General features: G+C 40.4%; 1 protein-coding gene across 1 annotated transcript in view; it reads right to left on the reverse strand.

Moving 5' to 3' along the window:
* Positions 1–20,801, reverse strand: part of LOC137656503 (nardilysin-like) — a 113,851-nt gene that overhangs the window by 63,302 nt on the left and 29,748 nt on the right. The window contains exons 10-11 of the mRNA XM_068390679.1: positions 15,313–15,442; positions 5,637–5,892 (exon numbers count right to left, since the gene is read on the reverse strand). Of these exons, the coding sequence (XP_068246780.1) occupies positions 5,637–5,892; positions 15,313–15,442 (386 nt within the window). The remainder of the gene's footprint in view (positions 1–5,636; positions 5,893–15,312; positions 15,443–20,801) is intronic.

Below are 20,801 nucleotides of genomic sequence, written 5' to 3' on the forward strand. Positions count from 1 at the left end.
GTACAATAGGTGGTCCTTGGGCTATGACAGACACACATTCATATGCCAAATTCAATGTCAGTCGGACCACATCTAAATACAATACTGAAGTTACCCCCTTTTTAATAAAGTATAGTAAAGTCATAAAGGACATAAAACACACTTTATGACATGGAAACATACTGTAACCAAGACTAAAAAAGCATGAAGGCCATTGTTGTATTGGAAAGATATAAACACCTTTAATAACATGTAACATCTTCATTAAACAAAATTTACATTTAAACAGAATCTTTTAAAAATTAATCATTTCAATATTCATCCATCGTGCTTTAAGCTTTGAAAGTGCAGATTTGGTTGACAAACAAAAAAATTACAGGATTAGTAATGGATTTGTAAAACTAGCTTTCCAATATATCAGAAATTACTGGTGAGCACCATGATAGAAAAACTCATTATTGCTTTGTCCCCACTATATGTGGAGAAGAAGGAAGGATCAAGTTAATGTTGGTGAAATGTTGAAATAATGAATTCTACTCTGAAATTATTAAATTTTTAAAGTAATTTGTATTTTTCCTAACTATACAAACCTGAGTCCTTTAAGAGGAATAAGATTTCAATTAAGTTACTGCTAGGTGGTGAGGAAGCCCTAGCCACCTGACAAGCCATTAAACCCTGACTTTGACCTTCAAACTAGGACTTGTGGGGACGTTGAGGCAGAAAGTGCAACTTATGACACAAATTTTCAAAGTTAGGAAAATTACAAATTAATTAAAAAAGTAGTAATTTCTTACAACACAAATACAAACCCTCATCCCTTTGAGACTTATCATTAGAAGTGGGAAAGTCCCTATAACTGATTGACTGATTCACTTCCTCTGGAAATTCCAAGCCACTATTATCATGTACAGGAGCAAAATTGATGAATCCTGTCAACCTCCTAACAATCTGGGCATGAAGATACAGCAAGTGTTCAGCAAAGTCACTACCAGGGACTGGCAGACAGTAAAGGAAAAACCTATATCCATATGAAGGTTATGAAGTCAGAATGTACGGTCATTATGAAAATTGGGTTTGAACCCATATGTTCATCTTCCCCTTTGTCTGGATGGATAGGGGGAGATAAATCTAAACAAGTACTGTAGTTATGATGGAGGGACAACTTATTTTAGGAAACACTTGTTAAGATAGGTTGCTTGATCATGTGGCTTACCTGCATCTAACATCCAATACAGCAAATAATGGAATGACTGCTTCACCCCAAGGTAGAGGACAAAAGAATTGGTAAAAGGCCTGTCAATCTTTCCTTTCATTCTGGACTTAAAATTGCGACCTCTATCTTCAGACGAGATGTCTCATACCAAGAGGAAGCTAGGTTTGCTTTACGATATGATGAGTAACTACCACTAACTCAAGAACAAAGGTATCCCTGAACCCGTGAGTATGCTCACATACAGAAAAGATGGTTTCTCGGTACCAGATTATTTGTCTTCAAGGACTGCACTCCTGACAGATTCTTTCTGAGAGCTGGGAAAAATCCCATGAGTCTGACTTTGTGTTCCCAAATCTAGGATGGTCCTTTTGTCTCATCACTTGCAAGAACAGTACAGTACATTTAATTGTCACATTAAGTCAGAGTCATTATTATTACCATTATTATTACTAGCTAAGGTACCACCCTAGTTGGAAAAACAGGATGCTATAAGCTTAAGGGCTCCAACAGGGAAAGATACCTCAATGACGATAGGAAATAGGGAAATAACCCACAAGAGAAGTGATTACCAATTACAATAAAATATTTCAAGAACAGCAACAACTTTAAAACAGATCTTTAATATATAATCTATAAAAATCACAAAAAACAAGATGAGGAGAAATAAGATAGTGTGCCCGAGTGTACCCTTAATCAAGAGAACCAACCCAAGACAGTTGAAGACCACGGTACAGAGGCTATGGTACTACCTAAGACTAGAGAACAATAGTTTGATTTTGAAATGTCCTTCTCTTAGAAGAGCTGGTTACCATAATTTAGAGTCCCTTCTACTCTTACCATGAGGAAAGTAACCACTGAACAATTACAATAAAGTAGTTAACCCCTTGAGCAAAGAATTGTTAGGTAATTTCATTGTTGTCAGATATATGAGGAAAGAGTAGGTGGAAAGAATACGTTAGAATAATCAGTATATGTGTAGGCAAGGGAAAATTAGCTGTACAGTAACCAGACAGAGGGATCCACTGTAGTACTGTTTGGCCCATCAAAAGGACCCAATAACTCTCTAGCAGAAGAGTGGCTGGTGCCAAAGCCAACCTACTACCTACCAAGATACTTCCTCTAATTCCTCCTGTTGCTGTAACAATGAATGTATTGTCCTCCTCGGATGGGAAGCAAGTTGTCCTAGTTCCTGCTAACCATCTCTTGAAGGGAAGAGATGAAAGAGGACTTGACATTGTGATTGGCTGGGTTCTATGTCATGAACACTCACTACGAAGACTTGTTGATAAGGTACATGCCAGGTACATAGCAGACACACTCAGTTGCCAGGGATAGGTTGTAGGAGCAGAGTGATCCCTACATCCTCTTGTAGCAGCATGACTTCTTACCTTGTGGGGCTATCCAGAAATTGACCTGCTTGCCATGTGGCTAGACTGGAAGCTTCCCGTGTTGTGTTTTGCTCCCCTGTTTCAGACCCATGAGCAGAGTCTGAAGACACTTTCCAACACCTACAAAGTATTGATTACATCAGAACTTGAGATGACCCTGGTGGCTCTCAGATGGCCTCATGCCGAGTGGTATCTTAATCTACTTGCTCTTCTGGCCGTGATTCTGAGAAAACTATACCAGTGTCCCACTTCTTTGTCAGCTACATGTGCAGGCCATAGAGTCCTTGGCTCTTCATGGATGGAGACTATCTAACAACTCCGAGCAAAAGGCTTTTCATGAGGCACTGCACAGGAAATGTCTGAATACCTCAGGGGATCATCTACAGCTGTCTACCAGGCTAAGTGAGCTATCTTCAGAGATTGGCATCATAGAAGGAATATTTCTCCAGTCGAAGCAGTTCTAAGACACATAACAGCTTTCCTCATCTCCCTTTACCGAAAAGAACACCTCTCAGTAGCAGTTATCAAAGGCTACTACAGTACTTGGCCTTGAGCATGGTCTTCCAACTGAAAGGTATAAACCACTCTGCTTCCTGGGAGTTGTCTATCCTTGTGAGGAACTTCAAACAGTCTTGTTCACCCTAGAATCTCAGGGCCCCAGGAGTGAAACATGACTTTAGTCCTCAAGGTCCTTATGTGTACTCCATTCAAACTTTTGTTTAGGTTGTCAGACAGGGATAAGACTCTCAAGACGGTCTTTCTGTTAGCTTTATCATCGGCAAAGATACTGTATATGGCAACTTATTTAGTAACCCAATTCGAGGGATACAAGCAGGTTCTTTCAGTTTTGTCCCCGATTTGGTGCCAAAACCCCAGAACCGAACAGCACATGACCCCACCTTCCAGTCCTTCTCCATCCCTCTCTTTGGGAGGTGTCAGGTTGGGATTGAAAGGGGATTCTCGTGTCCTGTGAGGGCTCTGTGATGCTACCTGAAAAGGAGCCGATACCTCACGCCCGAGAGTCAGAGACTTTTCGTTAGCACTGGCAGGTCAAAAAGGAGGTGTCAAGGAACACATTTTTTTTCTGGCTTCGTAACACGGCCTGAAGCGAGCATACATCGACTGAAGAAAGAGTTGAGGCACCAGCTAGGATCAGAGCTCATGAAGTCATGGGTATTAGCCCCACTCTTGCCTTTAGGAGAAATTGGTCAGGGGGCCAAGTGTTGAAAACTGAAATCAGAAAAAGGCAGACCATCTTGAGGGCCTTTTACTTACAACAGTATACCCACAAGTCCCTTGACACCTTTGTGCTTGGACCTGTGGTATCTTCTCCAGTAGTTGTCTAACCAGCCATAAACTGAATAGTCTAGCCTATTCTTTACATATTCTCCTCTGTCCTCATGCACCTGACAACACAGAGATTACCATACAATTCTTCTCTTAAGTGGTTAACTACTACACTGTAAATGTTCAGTGGCCATTTTCCTCTTTAGCTTTGGTAAGCAGCTCTTCTAGGAGGACACTCCAAAATCAAACCATTGTTCTCTAGTCTTGGGTAGTGCCATAACTTCTGTACCATGGTCTTCTACTGTCTTGGGTTACAGTTCTCTTGCTTGAGGGTACACTCAGGCACATTATTCCATCTTATTTCTCTTCCTCTTGTTTTGTTAAAGTTTCATAGTTTATATAGGAAATATTTATTTCAATGCTCTTACTGTTCTTAAAATATTAAATTTTTTCCTAGTTTCCTTTCCTCACTGGGCTATTTTCCCTGTTGGAGCCCCTGGTCTTATAGCATCCTGCTTTTTGAACTAGGGTTGTACATTAGCAAGTAATACCATACATACATACATACATATATATACAGTATATATATATATATATATATATATATATATATATATATATATATATATATATATATACACACAAGACGGGCAAATATTATATTGTAGAGACGATAGTTGAAAAAATAATGAACACAAAAAATATAAATCATCGTTTGTCATCATGTCTACAGTTATCAGTCACAAATGTGAACAGTGTTACCAATATTGAGGAAATATCACAAGATCTGTGAATTATCAGTAAATGCTGGTGGAATTCAGAAATTTATAATAAAATAAGGGGAAGTTTTATATGGAATGATACATTTTCAGGTAATTATTTATAGGAATTTAGATATGATTTTGTGATGGAATTTAACCAAACCGTAGCTCTCAACAACCAGCATGGCTGTAGGCTTGGGTGGCATCATGAGTGGGTGGCTGGGTGTGTGGCACAGAGGATTAGGGGCAGGGCCCACACCTGTGTCTCACTTTAGACAATACTTCCTACATGATTTTATCATGTATGTCAATATAGAAATACACTCAAACAGCCCTTTCATAATCACAAATAAAACTTGAATCACAAGTGTCTCAGTTAGTAGAGGGGCAAGATGTGAGGATAGCTACATCTCTTAAACTAGAGTTTTTCAGGGGGGAGATATTGCTTCATAGAGAGAATGACATCATTGACTAAAAAGGGTGGTGTGATTATGCATGGCAACATAAAAACACAAGAAAATAGCCCTTACACAATCATAAAAAAGGATAGAAACCCAGCACCTTCGTTAGTTGGCTGAACAAAAAAGGAGGGGCTAAATCCAAGGGGCGGAGCTATTTCTCATAAAATATTCTCAGGTGTGATACAAGACCATATATTGTACTTTTTGGTAGGATAAACAGGATTTTTACTTCCATATGGTTTTTACTATATTTGTAAATGATGTTTCTGGTACATTATTCACCTTTGTACCTGGCAGGTTTTGAAGTACAATGTATGTCATCATTGGGAAGACATTAAGGCTGAGTAAAATTTGGGGCCCTATATGGAAAGCATGGAATATCTAAAAATGTGGTTAAATCTTGGTAAAATATTTTCTAGTAATAACTGTACCCAAGCACTTCATATTTACTATAAATGTCTACTTCTCTTGTAAGAAAACCATCTTCAAGAAGGAACAATGGTTAGTATATAAAACTAATGAAATATATAACTAGCTAAGAACTTACTTTCTTGGTGATTGGAGAAGGAGATCAGTTAGAAGATATATATTGCAGTATGTTCTTGGCAGCTTGAATTTCCCATCCTGCTTAAACCAAAGTTCACCATAGTCATCATACAAAACTTTTTCTGGATATTCAGGTACAGGTTCTTCAAGAGGTAATAAGTCAAAATTGTCTGGGATAAAGTGATTTGGAGATGGCATATGCAGCTCAGGATTAATTGGCAAATTATTCCAGCTATCTTCCCATTCTTGTGGAATATCTATAAATAGAAAAAAACTCAAAAATAGGAAAAAATATTAATATTTAGGTGCATGAATATTTTTTTACAAGACCTTTACTGTTAGCCTAGCCCATTCTATACCTTGCAAAAATAAAAAATACATCCACCTCAGTAGAATAAAAAACAATTCAACTAGTTAACACCTGCAGGGAAGAACACTGGAAAATGATTCCTCCAAGACCTGTGGATAGCTTTCTCACTACTTGTGTGTTTCTTTGATTCAAAATAAATTGGAACAAGAAATTAAGCTCCTGTTAATCTCCCTTCCTTACTGCCCTCAGGAACACTTATGAGAACTTTATACTGTACCCGATTAGAATTGATCCATCCAAAACTGGCCTCTAACCCCCAATATCTTATGTAATAATTATTGGTATAGATAGCATTCATATGCCAATTTATATATCTAGTATATCATAAACATACATTATCAACGAACATAAAAATGGCATAAAAAACACACACACACAAATGACTATTAGGGATAAATAAGCATTTCTTGAGTGGTATTGATCCATCACCTTAACAAGATACTGTAGACAGTGGTTGAGATTTATTTAGCTTCCCTTAACCATCTTGCTACAAGGATTTTGGTCATTATTTGCATCAATCCAATTTCTGTACCTTTACCTTAATCTAATTCTTAAACAGGTATCAGAAGGAAAAGAATAACCACAAACATTTTTTCAATGCCCTAGTTGAAACTTATACGTGAAGGGTCACAAGTTTTTTTTCAGGCCAGTCTCTGGCATCAGTATGACTTTTTCAACTTCAATGACAACTGGAGATTAGGGGATGAGTATTTTTGTAAATATCTTTAATCACCTCTCTTTTTAAAGTGTGAATTATATATATATATATATATATATATATATATATATATATATATATATGCAGAAGAACCACAGGGAAAATGAAAATACAGAATATACACTTGAGTCCTGACTAGTTCCGTGATACTTCCTCTGAGGAAGTATCACGAAACTAGTCAGGACTCAAGTGTATATTCTGTATTTTCATTTTCCCTGTGGTTCTTCTGCATCTGAGCATCACGTTTTCCTGTGATTTTTACGCATATATATATATATATATATATATATATATATATATATATATATATATACATATATATATATATATACTGTATATATATATATACATACATATATATATATATATATATATATATATATATATATATATATATATATATATACATATATACATATATATATATATATATATATATATATATATATATATATATATATATATATATATATATATATATATATACTGTATATATATATATATATATATATATATATATATATATATATATATATATATATATACAGTATATATATATATATATATATATATATATATATATACTGTATATATATATATATATATATATATATATATATACTGTATATATATATAATAAATATATATACTGTATATATATATATATATATATATATATATATATAAATATGTATATATATATATATATATATATATATATATATATATATATATATAAATATGTATATATATATATATATATATATATATATATATATATATATATATATATATGTGTGTGTGTGTATATTACAGTATATATTTACACACACACACACACACACACACACACACACACACACACATATATATATATATATATATATATATATATATATATATATATATATATATATATATATATGTGTGTGTGTGTAAATATATATTGTAATATACATATATATATATATATATATATATACATATATATATATATATATTTATTATATATATACAGTATAAGTGTGTATATATATATATATATATATATATATATATATATATATATATATATATATATATATATGCATATATATACACACACACACATATATATATATATATATATATATATATATATATATATATATATATATGTGTGTGTGCATATATATACACACACATACATATATATATATATATATATATATATATATATATATATATATATAAATACTGTATATATATGAATAAATTTGGGCTCATGGAGTGTTAAGATCGACCACCTCCTTTGTAGTGTTCAATGAGAAGACTGAAATGGTGTACCCATGCATTTATCATTACTATGCACCAAAATATTGGTACAATAATATACTAGGTGGGTCATGGTTATTGAAAAGAGGGAACAAGAAATATGTTATTTTCATTAGTAAAATAAATTTTTGAATATACTTACCCGATGATCATGTAGCTGTCAACTCCGTTGCCCGACAGAAATCTACGGTCGGGATACGCCAGCGATCGCTATCCAGGTGGGGGTGTGCTCAACAGCGCCATCTGTGGTCAGGTACTCAAGTACTTCTTGTCAACAAGACCTCAATTTTCTCCTCGGTCCACTGGTTCTCTATGGGGAGGAAGGGCGGGTCCTTTAAATCATGATCATCGGGTAAGTATATTCAAAAATTTATTTTACTAATGAAAATAACATTTTTCAATATTAATCTTACCCGATGATCATGTAGCTGATTCACACCCAGGGTGGTGGGTGGAGACCAGCATACATGTTAACAAAGAAGCTAAGTATCCCGTATTTCATTTTATTAGTTATTCAAAATAACAAATATAAAATAAATAAGTACCTGGTAAGGAAGTCGACTTGAACCATTACTCTGCCTTTATTAAGTACGTCTTCCTTACTGAGCGTAGCGGTCCTCTTAGGATGCTGAACGACTCTTAGGTGCTGAAGTATAAAGGGCTGCAACCCATACTAAAGGACCTCATCACAACCTCTAACCTAGGCGCTTCTCAAGAAAGAATTGACCACCCGCCAAATCAACCAGGATGCGGAAGGCTTCTTAGCCGACCGTACAACCCAAAAACAACAATAAAAAGTATTCAAGAGAAAGGTTAAAAAGGTTATGGGATTATGGGAATGTAGTGGCTGAGCCCTCACCTACTACTGCACTCGCTGCTACGAATGGTCCCAGGGTGTAGCAGTTCTCGTAAAGAGACTGGACATCTTTGAGATAGAATGATGCGAACACTGACTTGCTTCTCCAATAGGTTGCATCCATAACACTCTGCAGAGAACGGTTCTGTTTGAAGGCCACTGAAGTAGCCACAGCTCTCACTTCATGTGTCCTTACCTTCAGCAAAGCAAGGTCTTCTTCCTTCAGATGAGAATGAGCTTCTCTAATCAGAAGCCTGATGTAGTAAGAAACTGCGTTCTTAGACATTGGTAGCGAAGGCTTCTTGATAGCACACCATAAGGCTTCTGATTGTCCTCGTAAAGGTTTTGACCTTCTTAGATAGTACCTAAGAGCTCTGACTGGGCAAAGTACTCTCTCCAGCTCGTTCCCCACCAAGTTGGACAGGCTAGGGATCTCGAACGATTTAGGCCAAGGACGTGAAGGAAGCTCGTTTTTAGCCAAAAAACCGAGCTGCAAGGAACATGTAGCCGTTTCTGATGTGAAACCTATGTTCCTGCTGAAGGCGTGGATCTCACTTACTCTTTTAGCTGTTGCTAGGCATACGAGGAAAAGAGTTTTTAATGTGAGGTCCTTAAAAGAGGCTGATTGGAGCGGTTCAAATCTAGATGACATAAGGAACCTTAGGACTACGTCTAGATTCCAGCCTGGAGTGGACAACCGACGTTCCTTTGAGGTCTCAAAAGACCTAAGGAGGTCCTGTAGATCTTTGTTGGTGGAAAGATCCAAGCATCTGTGGCGGAAAACCGCTGCCAACATACTTCTGTAACCCTTGATCGTAGGAGCTGATAGGGATCTAACGTTCCTTAGATGTAACAGGCAGTCAGCAATCTGGGTTACAGTGGTACTGGTTGAGGAAACTGCATTGGCCTTGCACCAGTTTCGGAAGACTTCCCATTTAGACTGATAGACTCTGAGAGTGGATGTCCTCCTTGCTCTGGCAATCGCTCTGGCTGCCTCCTTCGAAAAGCCTCTAGCTCTTGAGAGTCTTTCGATAGTCTGAAGGCAGTCAGACGAAGAGCGTGGAGGTTTGGGTGTACCTTCTTTACGTGAGGTTGACGCAGAAGGTCCACTCTTAGAGGAAGAGTCCTGGGAACGTCGACCAGCCATTGCAGTACCTCTGTGAACCATTCTCTCGCGGGCCAGAGGGGAGCAACCAACGTCAGCCATGTCCCTTTGTGAGAGGCGAACTTCTGAAGTACCCTGTTGACAATCTTGAACGGCGGGAATGCATACAGGTCGAGATGGGACCAATCCAGCAGAAAGGCATCCACGTGAACTGCTGCTGGGTCTGGAATCGGAGAACAATACAATGGGAGCCTCTTGGTCATCGAGGTAGCGAACAGATCTATGGTTGGCTGACCCCACAGGGCCCAAAGTCTGCTGCAAACATTCTTGTGAAGGGTCCACTCTGTGGGGATGACCTGACCCTTCCGGCTGAGGCGATCTGCCATGACATTCATATCGCCCTGAATGAACCTCGTTACCAGCGTGAGCTTTCGATCTTTTGACCAAATGAGGAGGTCCCTTGCGATCTCGAACAACTTCCTCGAATGAGTCCCCCCCTGCTTGGAGATGTAAGCCAAGGCTGTGGTGTTGTCGGAGTTCACCTCCACCACCTTGTTTAGCTGGAGGGACTTGAAGTTTATCAAGGCCAGATGAACCGCCAACAACTCCTTGCAATTGATGTGAAGTGTCCTTTGCTCCTGATTCCATGTTCCCGAGCATTCCTGTCCGTCCAATGTCGCACCCCAGCCCGAGTCTGATGCGTCCGAGAAGAGACGGTGGTCGGGGGTCTGAACAGCTAAAGATAGACCTTCCTTGAGAAGAATGCTGTTCTTCCACCACGTTAGAGTAGACCTCATCTCTTCGGAAACAGGAACTGAGACCGTCTCTAGCGTCATGTCCTTTATCCAGTGAGCAGCTAGATGATACTGAAGGGGGCGGAGGTGGAGTCTCCCTAACTCGATGAACAGGGCCAGCGATGAAAGTGTCCCTGTTAGACTCATCCACTGCCTGACTGAGCATCGGTTCCTTCTCAGCATGCTCTGGATGCACTCTAGGGCTTGGTTGATCCTTGGGGCCGACGGAAAAGCCCGAAAAGCTCGACTCTGAATCTCCATACCCAGGTAAACAATGGTCTGGGATGGGACGAGCTGGGACTTCTCTAAATTGACCAGGAGGCCCAGTTCCTTGGTCAGATCCATAGTCCATCTGAGATTCTCCAGACAGCGACGACTTGTGGGAGCTCTTAAAAGCCAGTCGTCTAAATAGAGGGAGGCTCTGATGTCTGCCAAGTGAAGGAATTTCGCAATATTCCTCATCAGTCTCGTAAACACAAGAGGTGCCGTGCTTAGGCCAAAGCACAGGGCTTGGAACTGGTACACAACCTTTCCAAAGACGAATCTTAGGAAAGGTTGGGAGTCTGGATGGATGGGGACGTGAAAGTATGCGTCTTTCAGGTCTAACGAGACCATCCAGTCCTCCTGCCTGACCGCTGCTAGGACCGACTTCGTCGTCTCCATCGTGAACGTCTGCTTGGTGACATAAGCATTGAGAGCACTGACGTCCAGCACCGGTCTCCAACCTCCTGTCTTCTTGGCTACCAGGAAGAGACGGTTGTAAAAGCCCGGGGATTGATGATCCCGGACTATGACCACTGCTTCCTTTTGTAGCAAGAGCGACACCTCTTGTTGCAACGCTAGCCTCTTGTCCTTCTCCTTGTAGTTGGGAGAGAGGTTGATGGGAGATGTAGCTAGAGGGGGATTGAGGCAGAACGGAATTCTGTATCCCTCCCTTAGCCACTTCACAGACTGAGCGTCTGCACCTCTGCTCTCCCAAGCTTGCCAGAAGGTCTTGAGTCTGGCTCCTACTGCTGCCTGGAGAGGAAGGCAGTCAAAACTTGCCTTTTGCGGACTTGGAACCCTTCTTGGACTTGCCACGGTGACTGTCTGCACGGGTACCTCCTCTGCTGGAGGTTCTGCCACGAAAGGGCGGGATGAACCTAGAAGCAGGTGTGTCAACTGCTGCAGGGCGGAAGGGTCTAGGCACGGAAGGTAAGGTTTTAGCCTTACGTGCAGAAGAAGCCATGAGGTCATGAGTATCCTTCTGGATAAGAGAGGCTGCCATCCCCTTAATCAACTCCTCCGGAAACAGACACTTGGAGAAAGGAGCAAACAGCAACTCTGACTTCTGGCAAGGAGTGATACCAGCAGATAAGAAGGAGCACAGATGTTCTCTCTTCTTGAGGACTCCTGATACATATGAAGCCGCAAGTTCACCAGACCCATCCCGAATTGCCTTGTCCATGCTAGACATGATCAGCATGGCCGAGTCCTTATCTGAAGGGGAAGTCTTCCTGCTTAAGGCTCCCAAACACCAATCGAGGAAGTTGAATATCTCGAAGGCACGAAAGACTCCCTTCAACATATGATCAAGATCGGAAAAGGACCAGCAGATCTTCGAACGTCTCATAGCCAACCTGCGGGGAGAGTCAACCAGACTTGAGAAGTCGGCCTGGGCAGAGGCAGGAACCCCCAAGCCGGGTTCCTCTCCCGTGGCATACCAGACGCTCGACTTAGAAGCCAGCTTGGGAGGAGGAAACACAAAAGAGGTCCTTCCCAGTTGCTTCTTGGAATGCAACCAGTCCCCCATAACCCTCAAAGCTCTCCTTGATGATCTGGCGAGAACAAGCTTGGTGAAGGCAGGCGCAGCAGACTGCATGCCCAGAGCAAACTCGGAGGGAGGAGAACGAGGGGTTGCAGACACAAAGTGTTCAGGATACAAATCCCTGAACAAAGCAAGGACTTTGCGAAAGTCTAAGGAGGGTGGCGAAGACTTGTGTCCTTCAACATCAGAGTGAGGATCATCCAGATGAGCAGCTTCATCATCCGATACATCATCATCCGAAAGTTGAGTTGTGAGTGGCAAAGGCAGAGCAGCAAGCTGAACGGCTGAATCCTGCAGAACGGGTGCATGCGTACCTGCGGATCCATCATCATGCCTCTGCTGGACCGTCTGCGAGCTGGCAACAACAAAAGCAGAGGGCTGGTGTGTGGGAGGGTCTGCGGTGGGCTGAGGAGCATGCGGTATGGTATGCAGAGCATGCTGTAAGGTATGCGGCTCATGCTGCATGGTATGCGGAGCATGCTGTAAGGTCTGCAGAGCATGCTGCATGGGCTGAGGAGAATGCCGCATAGTGCTGGAACCCGGCAACTCCTGATGCGGCAGCTCACGCATGTTAGCAGATGGTGCAGCAAGAACATGCGTCTGGCAGTGAGGACTGCGCATCGGTGGAGGAGCTCTCACAGGTGGGGTGTGGGAGCAGGCAGCCGCAGTATCTGCTGAGCGCACAACCTCTGCGGGTTGTAGGTTAACAGGAGAGGTGTTAACCTTCTCGGCATGATACTCCTGCATAAATGCCGCAAGCTGAGACTGCATAGTCTGCAGCATGGACCACTTAGGGTCTACTGTGGTTGGAGCAACAACAGACGGAGCAGAGGCCTGTTGAGGGACCACTCTACCTCTCTTGGGAGGTGTGCAGTCATCAGATGACTGCGGCGAGTCCGAACTGACCCAGTGGCTACACCTGGGCCGTTGGACTAGCTCGGAAGGGACCTTACGTTTGAGCGGTCGTGAGACCTTGGTCCACCGTTTCCTCCTGGAAACCTCTTCCACAGACGAGGAATGTAAGGGCTCATTCGTCTGTAAGTGGATGGGACGATCCTTAGCAGATACGTCCGCAACCACTGAGGATACATCCGTGCGCCGATCAAGGCCTGCCGAACCCTTTGGTCCTTCGACATTGCTTCTCCCCTGGGCTTGGGAGCTTGCAAGAGGTCCCGGACTGGGAGGACGACTGGCACGCACAGATGTACCCTCATGCGCAACACTGACACTGACACTATGCACATCACTAGCACTAACACTTCCCACTGCACTCTTCGCTTTCAGCTCTCTGACATCTGCCAAGAGCTGATTGCGGTCACTAACCAACGACTCCACCTTCTCACCGAGAGCCTGAATGGCACGCAACATATCAGCCATTGCAGGCTGAGCACTCGTAGCAGGTTCGGGAGTCACCACCACAGGGGAAGGAAAAGGTTGAGGGGCATGGGGAGAGGAAAAATCCACAGAGCGAGAAGAACTCCTCCTATCTCTCTCCTTCTCTAACCTACGTGCATATCTGAGGAATTCATTAAAATCGAATTCCGAAAGCCCAGCACATTCCCCACATCGATCTTCCAATTGACAGGATTTTCCCCTACAATTGGAACATACGGTGTGAGGATCTATAGAGGCCTTCGGAAGACGCCTAGTCCAAGTCCTAACACTACACTGCCTGTATTTAGGAACTTGGGAATGGTCAGACATCTTGAATTTAGAGGTAGTCAAGGGGGAATTCCAAAATTAAGCAAAGATCGTTAACCAATGAATCAAATTAATTCCAAAAGCTTGCTAAGCTAAGGATAAAGCTTCCTGAACAGCGAAGGCTAAACTTCAGAGCAAATACATCACCAAATCGTGAACAAAAGACTCCAAAATCAACAGCGTATCCATGTAGGTCTTGCCGGCGGCACGACAGAGGAAAAATTGAGGTCTTGTTGACAAGAAGTACTTGAGTACCTGACCACAGATGGCGCTGTTGAGCACACCCCCACCTGGATAGCGATCGCTGGCGTATCCCGACCGTAGATTTCTGTCGGGCAACGGAGTTGACAGCTACATGATCATCGGGTAAGATTAATATTGAAAATTTTAGTCTTATGAAAGACATCGACACTTAGCATCTTCTGAGAAGGAAACAATATGAACCTCAAGTGAGATTCATATGGTAAAAAGTAACCCAGAGCCATTTTAGAATTTCTAGGGACCTTTGTGAGCTATAACCAGTCAGCATCCACAAAAGAGAGAGAAATAGCCAATGGATTTATCGGGTTGAATTCATGAATTTTAACTGCATAATCAGGTACTGGAGACTGAGGCCCTTCAATGCCAAAGGTTAACAGCGGGAACACTTGGAAGTTACACTGAAGTAAAAGTAATGAGGTTGGACTCAATAAGGAAGGAAAGATGCATGAACAGAGGCAAAGTAGAAGGATATAAAGCCATTGCAAAGGATGTTGCAAAGACCTATAAGTAATGCCTAAAGTGAGATAGACAATCTAACCTAGGGAACAGTAAGTGATTATATTTTCCTCTTCTAAAATGTAAAGTGTGTAAGATTTTGTGCAACTTATAAATTGGACAAGGCAATTACATCAGTTACGAGTTTTTTTGTTAAAACATTCACAAACAGAATTAATCACTGTAGATACTATACTGAAGATAATATACAGAAAGCCCTATTTAATTCATAAAAGAAGATATCCAATATTCTTACCTTCAACAGAATACTTTGTACCAAACCACTTTTCCTTCAAAGGGCACATCTCCTCAGTTTCGTAAGTCTTAGAACTAAGCATGATGTTACAATTTTGGGGAGTCATCTGACTAAGGCACTCCTTGATAATCTGAAAATGATACTCTTGCTAAACTTCTTTCTATTCTATAAGCACTATACAACCTAAAGAACTTGAATAGTTATAACACAAAATGGTCAAATAAGATGTATATTCCATAATAGCCTTTTCAAAAAGACTGGTCAGTTTATTTGAGGTTATCTGGAATCCTGAATGCCAAGGTAATTGATGCCGAAGCAAAAGCTATATACAATAAAATATTACAAAATATATGATAGAAATAAGACAAAAAATTAATAAATTCATTAGTAAATATATAAACTTTAACTATTGATTTGTATTTTTCATAGCTATACAAACTTGAATCTTTTAAAATAGGGATATGCCTTTATAGCCCTGAAACGGCACTATAATCATTAACAGGGTCTTTGGTTAACGATATGCAGACCAAATGGGGAAGCCCCATCTAACTGTCTGTCACAGATTAGCTACCTTTGTCCTTAGGTATAGGTTTTAAAGGATTGGTTAAGGTAGTAAATTTAATTTAAAGGACTAAAATTTGTATAATACTTATTAATTTTAAAACCTCAATTTATTCCCAGGTGTATGCAAACCTTTCTTCCTTAAATAATTAAAATAAGGAGGGTCACTCATTGGTGGGAAGAAGTTTCTTAAAATTAAACTAGAGGGTTCTTTTCTTCCCTGAACATGTTAATCTTCACGTTCCTTTACAGGAGAGAGGTAGACAACTTCAACAATATCTTTACATCTAATCATAAGGATTTAGAAGTTGCTATGGTCTCAGCCAGTACTGGGACCCATAAAACAAATCTTTCTAACAAGGAGATGGCTTTGACATTGTCAAACAAGGAACATCTATAGAAATGTTTAGTAAGACACTGGCCTAACTTTCCCCTTCCCAGAAGGACTGAAGAGTTGTTTCTTGGAAGATGTAGTCACCAAGAAAGGTTGTCTAACTCACCAGAATTAGACATCCGACCAGCAAGTAACGGTTGCCGCTGCTACTATTCCACAAGAGAAGAACAGAGACAGGTAGATGAACAAGACTCTACCTCTCCGCAAAAATCATGCTGAAGGTGTTACCTTAGACGGGATGCCTACTAAATCCAATGAGGAGCTTAGAGAACTACACAACTACTAAGCAAGCACCTTAGGACCCAAAAAAATGGGGTCCAAGGGTCTGAGGGCAACTTGCATAAGGGAAAATAGTGTTTAATTGATCTAACACCTTCCGACTCAAGTTGCATCTGCAAGCAAACACCCTCATCAAGCCCAAAGGAACAATGTCTGGAACAGTGTCAGAACACTTGGTTCTTGTTCCTCCTGGGACTAATAAGGAAGTTGAGGCACATCGAGACCTCCTCAACTAGCATTGCAGTGCCCTAATGTGAAACCAGACAATATAGTGTCATTAAATGGACATGATATAGGATCTAGCAGGCCTCAATCTGATGTTCATGACAGACTGATTAGCACTGGTATTTCATCAAACAGTCTATGTAATGACAAAGGCAACAGGAACCCCCTACCTCATTAGTTTGATATCATAAAGAGCATGAAACTATAGTTTCTTGGCAATGCAGAGAACAGACAGTCTTGAAGAAGAGAACCTGATGATGCTTTTCTAAGGTTAGCAGTAACTTCATGTGTAAATGCCAAGAGGATAAGGACTATCTAACACTGAGACCTAAGTTCCAGAATAAGAAAGATTACTTAAAGCTTCCTGGACTGATCCCACGAGGAGTGATACACACAACACCGAAGAACTTCTTTTTCTCCAATTCTCTTGCTGAAGCAGAAAAACTAGACAGTCTTGAGGGAAAGACCCCATGATGGACTCTTCAAGTTAGCAGGAGGAGCATGTGCCCGTACCCAGAGAATAGACCATCCCACCCAAAGTCTTAACTCCCAAAAAAGGTAATACTGCTCGAAGTTCCCCTGGAACATTGATCATTCCCCTGAGGAGGAGTAACCCAAACTCTACTGAGGTGCTTCTTGGGCTGTGGCTGGTGAGGGATTCCATGATTTTATGAAAAGTGCTCTGACCTGAGAGACAGGTGCTCTCTGATCCCCCTCATAGAAAGTCTCAGTCTCAGGAACTGCCAGAGGACTAGCAGAATAGGATCCCACTGGACTTAAAGCCATTATTGTGTCCCACAGAAGGGACCAGGAAGGAGAACAAACACGTTTCACCCTACCCAGATGGTAAGAGTACTCAATCCCTGGAGGGACTGTTACCTGCTACTAGTATGAATGAAGAATCTGCCATGCCGTGTTCACGGTCCAGCCAACTGGGTCTTGGGTAAATGGTTGCCATGTGAGCTATGCGACTCCCTTTCAGAAGAGAAGGGTAGCTTCAAGAGCTATGGATACAGCCTAAGGTACTGGTAATTGGTGCTTATAGAACTAATCCTGTGCAACCAGTGACACAGTGGTAGCTGTCACAACAAGTTAACACTCTGCGTGACAGACCCCAAAGGAATCTATCAGATGAGCTAAGTTACACCCTAATGACGGGAGAATGCAGCTCATTTAGGTAAATTCTTCCCTATTCCCAACAGGAATGAGAAAGGTGTGCAGAATGCATCCCATTCGTCTCCCCCATAGAATCCCTGCTGGTCTCGGCTAAGACCCTTCACGCTCAAAACCATACTACCAACCCCAAAGATGTTGGTCAAAGGATGAGAGACAATACTCCATCTGGATGAATTCTCTCTTGAAGAGAGAGACCAGCTCCCTCAAAGGGCACAAAACCTCTTCTCTTCATGCCACTCTATGCTTCATGTAGAGGTGGGATGGAGTAGGGCTCATACCTGTGATCATGTCCCAGCAGGGTTCAAGTTTGGGATTAAGGTGAAATATTCCATTGCCTATAGCAAAAACCACTTTTCTTTGGCTGAACACGAGATACCAGTCAACAAGAGCACCAGAAATGCATCAATTTGTCTTATGCTATTTAAAAAAAAGAATTATTGAAACTCCTCAAGATAGAAAATTACAATAAATAGTTGCCAATATACAACTGTCTTGAAATAGAGAGAAAGAGAGACAGATGGAAACAGCAATATAGGTTATATGAATTCACATCTGTACCAGGTTTCAAACATTTAATATTATTATTATTATTATTATTATTATTATTATTATTATTATTATTATTTTATTAAAAGTGATTGCTGCCTCAGTGGCGTTAATCTTGTAATTAACTTTTTCTATTGTTCTTATTATCTTCTTCTCTTCATTTGAACAATCCGTCAGTAACTGGGAAAGGGACATATCAATAGGAAGGTGATGAAGACCATATCATTCACAATTTGTCTTTAATATATCACAACACATTGTAAAAGTACAGATAATATGTACAAAGTATAAAACACTATCACAATGTTAGTGCACAAAAAGTAATTGTCACTTTTATACAAAATTTATAAATTATGTGGAGTTAAGTTTAACACATCCTTCGACTCAACCGGTTTCGAGCAGTGAGAAGGTTTTCTGCTCATTGTCAAGAGTGAACTGAAATGCAGGTGTTGTTTTGATGGCTTATATATGGAGTCCTGCTACGAGATTCCATCTTCACTGGTTAAGAACCGCCCTAGGGCGGAGACCGTTAATCCTATTGGGTGGTGGCCTCTGCCTCGCCGGGATGTTTGGTGGGATTACTGGCTCTGGTTCTGTCAGGAGATAATCCCTGTTTTGACCTTCAGCTATATCAGTCCTGACAGGACTGATATAGCTGAAGGTCAAAACAGGGATTATCTCCTGACAGAACCAGAGCCAGTAATCCCACCAAACATCCCGGCGAGGCAGAGGCCACCACCCAATAGGATTAACGGTCTCCGCCCTAGGGCGGTTCTTAACCAGTGAAGATGGAATCTCGTAGCAGGACTCCATATATAAGCCATCAAAACAACACCTGCATTTCAGTTCACTCTTGACAATGAGCAGAAAACCTTCTCACTGCTCGAAACCGGTTGAGTCGAAGGATGTGTTAAACTTAACTCCACATAATTTATAAATTTTGTATAAAAGTGACAATTACTTTTTGTGCACTAACATTGTGATAGTGTTTTATACTTTGTACATATTATCTGTACTTTTACAATGTGTTGTGATATATTAAAGACAAATTGTGAATGATATGGTCTTCATCACCTTCCTATTGATATGTCCCTTTCCCAGTTACTGACGGATTGTTCAAATGAAGAGAAGAAGATAATAAGAACAATAGAAAAAGTTAATTACAAGATTAACGCCACTGAGGCAGCAATCACTTTTAATAAAACCTGCTTAAAAGAGGGTCTACTCCCAAAATATTATTATTATTATTATTATTATCATTATTATTACTTGCTAAGCTACAATCCTAGTTGCAATAGCAGGATGCTATAAGTCCAGGGTCTCCAACAGGGAAAATAGCCATATGAGGAAAGGAAACAAGGAAAATAAAATATTTTAAGAACAGTAACAACATCAAAATAAATATTTCCTATATAAGCTATAAAATTTTAACAAAACAAGATGAAGAGAAATTAGATAGAATAGTGTTCCCAAGTGTACCGTCAAGCAAGAGAACTCTATCACAAGACAGTGGAAGACCATGGTACAGAGGCTATAGCAGTACCCAAAACTTGCGAACAATAGTTTGATTTTGGAGTGTCCTGCTCCTAGAAGAGCTGCTTATCATAGCTAAAGAGTCTCTTCTATCCTTACCAAGAGGAAAGTAGTCAATGAACAATTATATTGCAGTAGTTAACCCCTTGAGCAAGGAAGAATTGTTTGGTAATCTCAGTGTTGTCAGGTGTATGAGGACAGAGAAAAATATCTAAAGAATAGGCCAGACTATTCATTGTATATGTAGGCAAAGGGAATATGAGCCATAACCAGAGAGAAGAATCCAATACAGTACTGTCTGGCCAGTCAAAGGACCCAATAACTCTCTAGGGGTAGTATCTCAATGGGTGGCTGGTGCCCTAGCCAACCTAATACAACAAATGTTATTACTGTATACTGAATAATAATAGACACAGAAACATTAATATCTGTGGTAAAATGAGTAGTTAGGCAAGTACCTTAATCAGCATCTATAGTCAATATAGTTCAATCATCGATATCAGTATACATAACAATAGTAAAAGTGCAGGAAATTAATAACAAAATCTAAAATTTCTATCATTTGACTAGAAGACAATCTATTACTAGAAAGATGCAAACTTCTGCAACTCTCTGAGGTAATACAGTCATACCTCTTGATACGAAAGATTCTGCTAACAAAATTTTCATGCTGCTAAACGAGATGTGAAGAATTTTCCAACTCACATCACGAAAAATGTTTCGTGCTAAGAAAGGAGGTACGGTACGAGAGCCCAACTGTCTCCGAAACTGATTT

Source organism: Palaemon carinicauda, chromosome 1, assembly GCF_036898095.1.
Source record: "Palaemon carinicauda isolate YSFRI2023 chromosome 1, ASM3689809v2, whole genome shotgun sequence".
In the NCBI taxonomy this organism is placed as follows: Eukaryota; Metazoa; Arthropoda; class Malacostraca; order Decapoda; family Palaemonidae; genus Palaemon; species Palaemon carinicauda.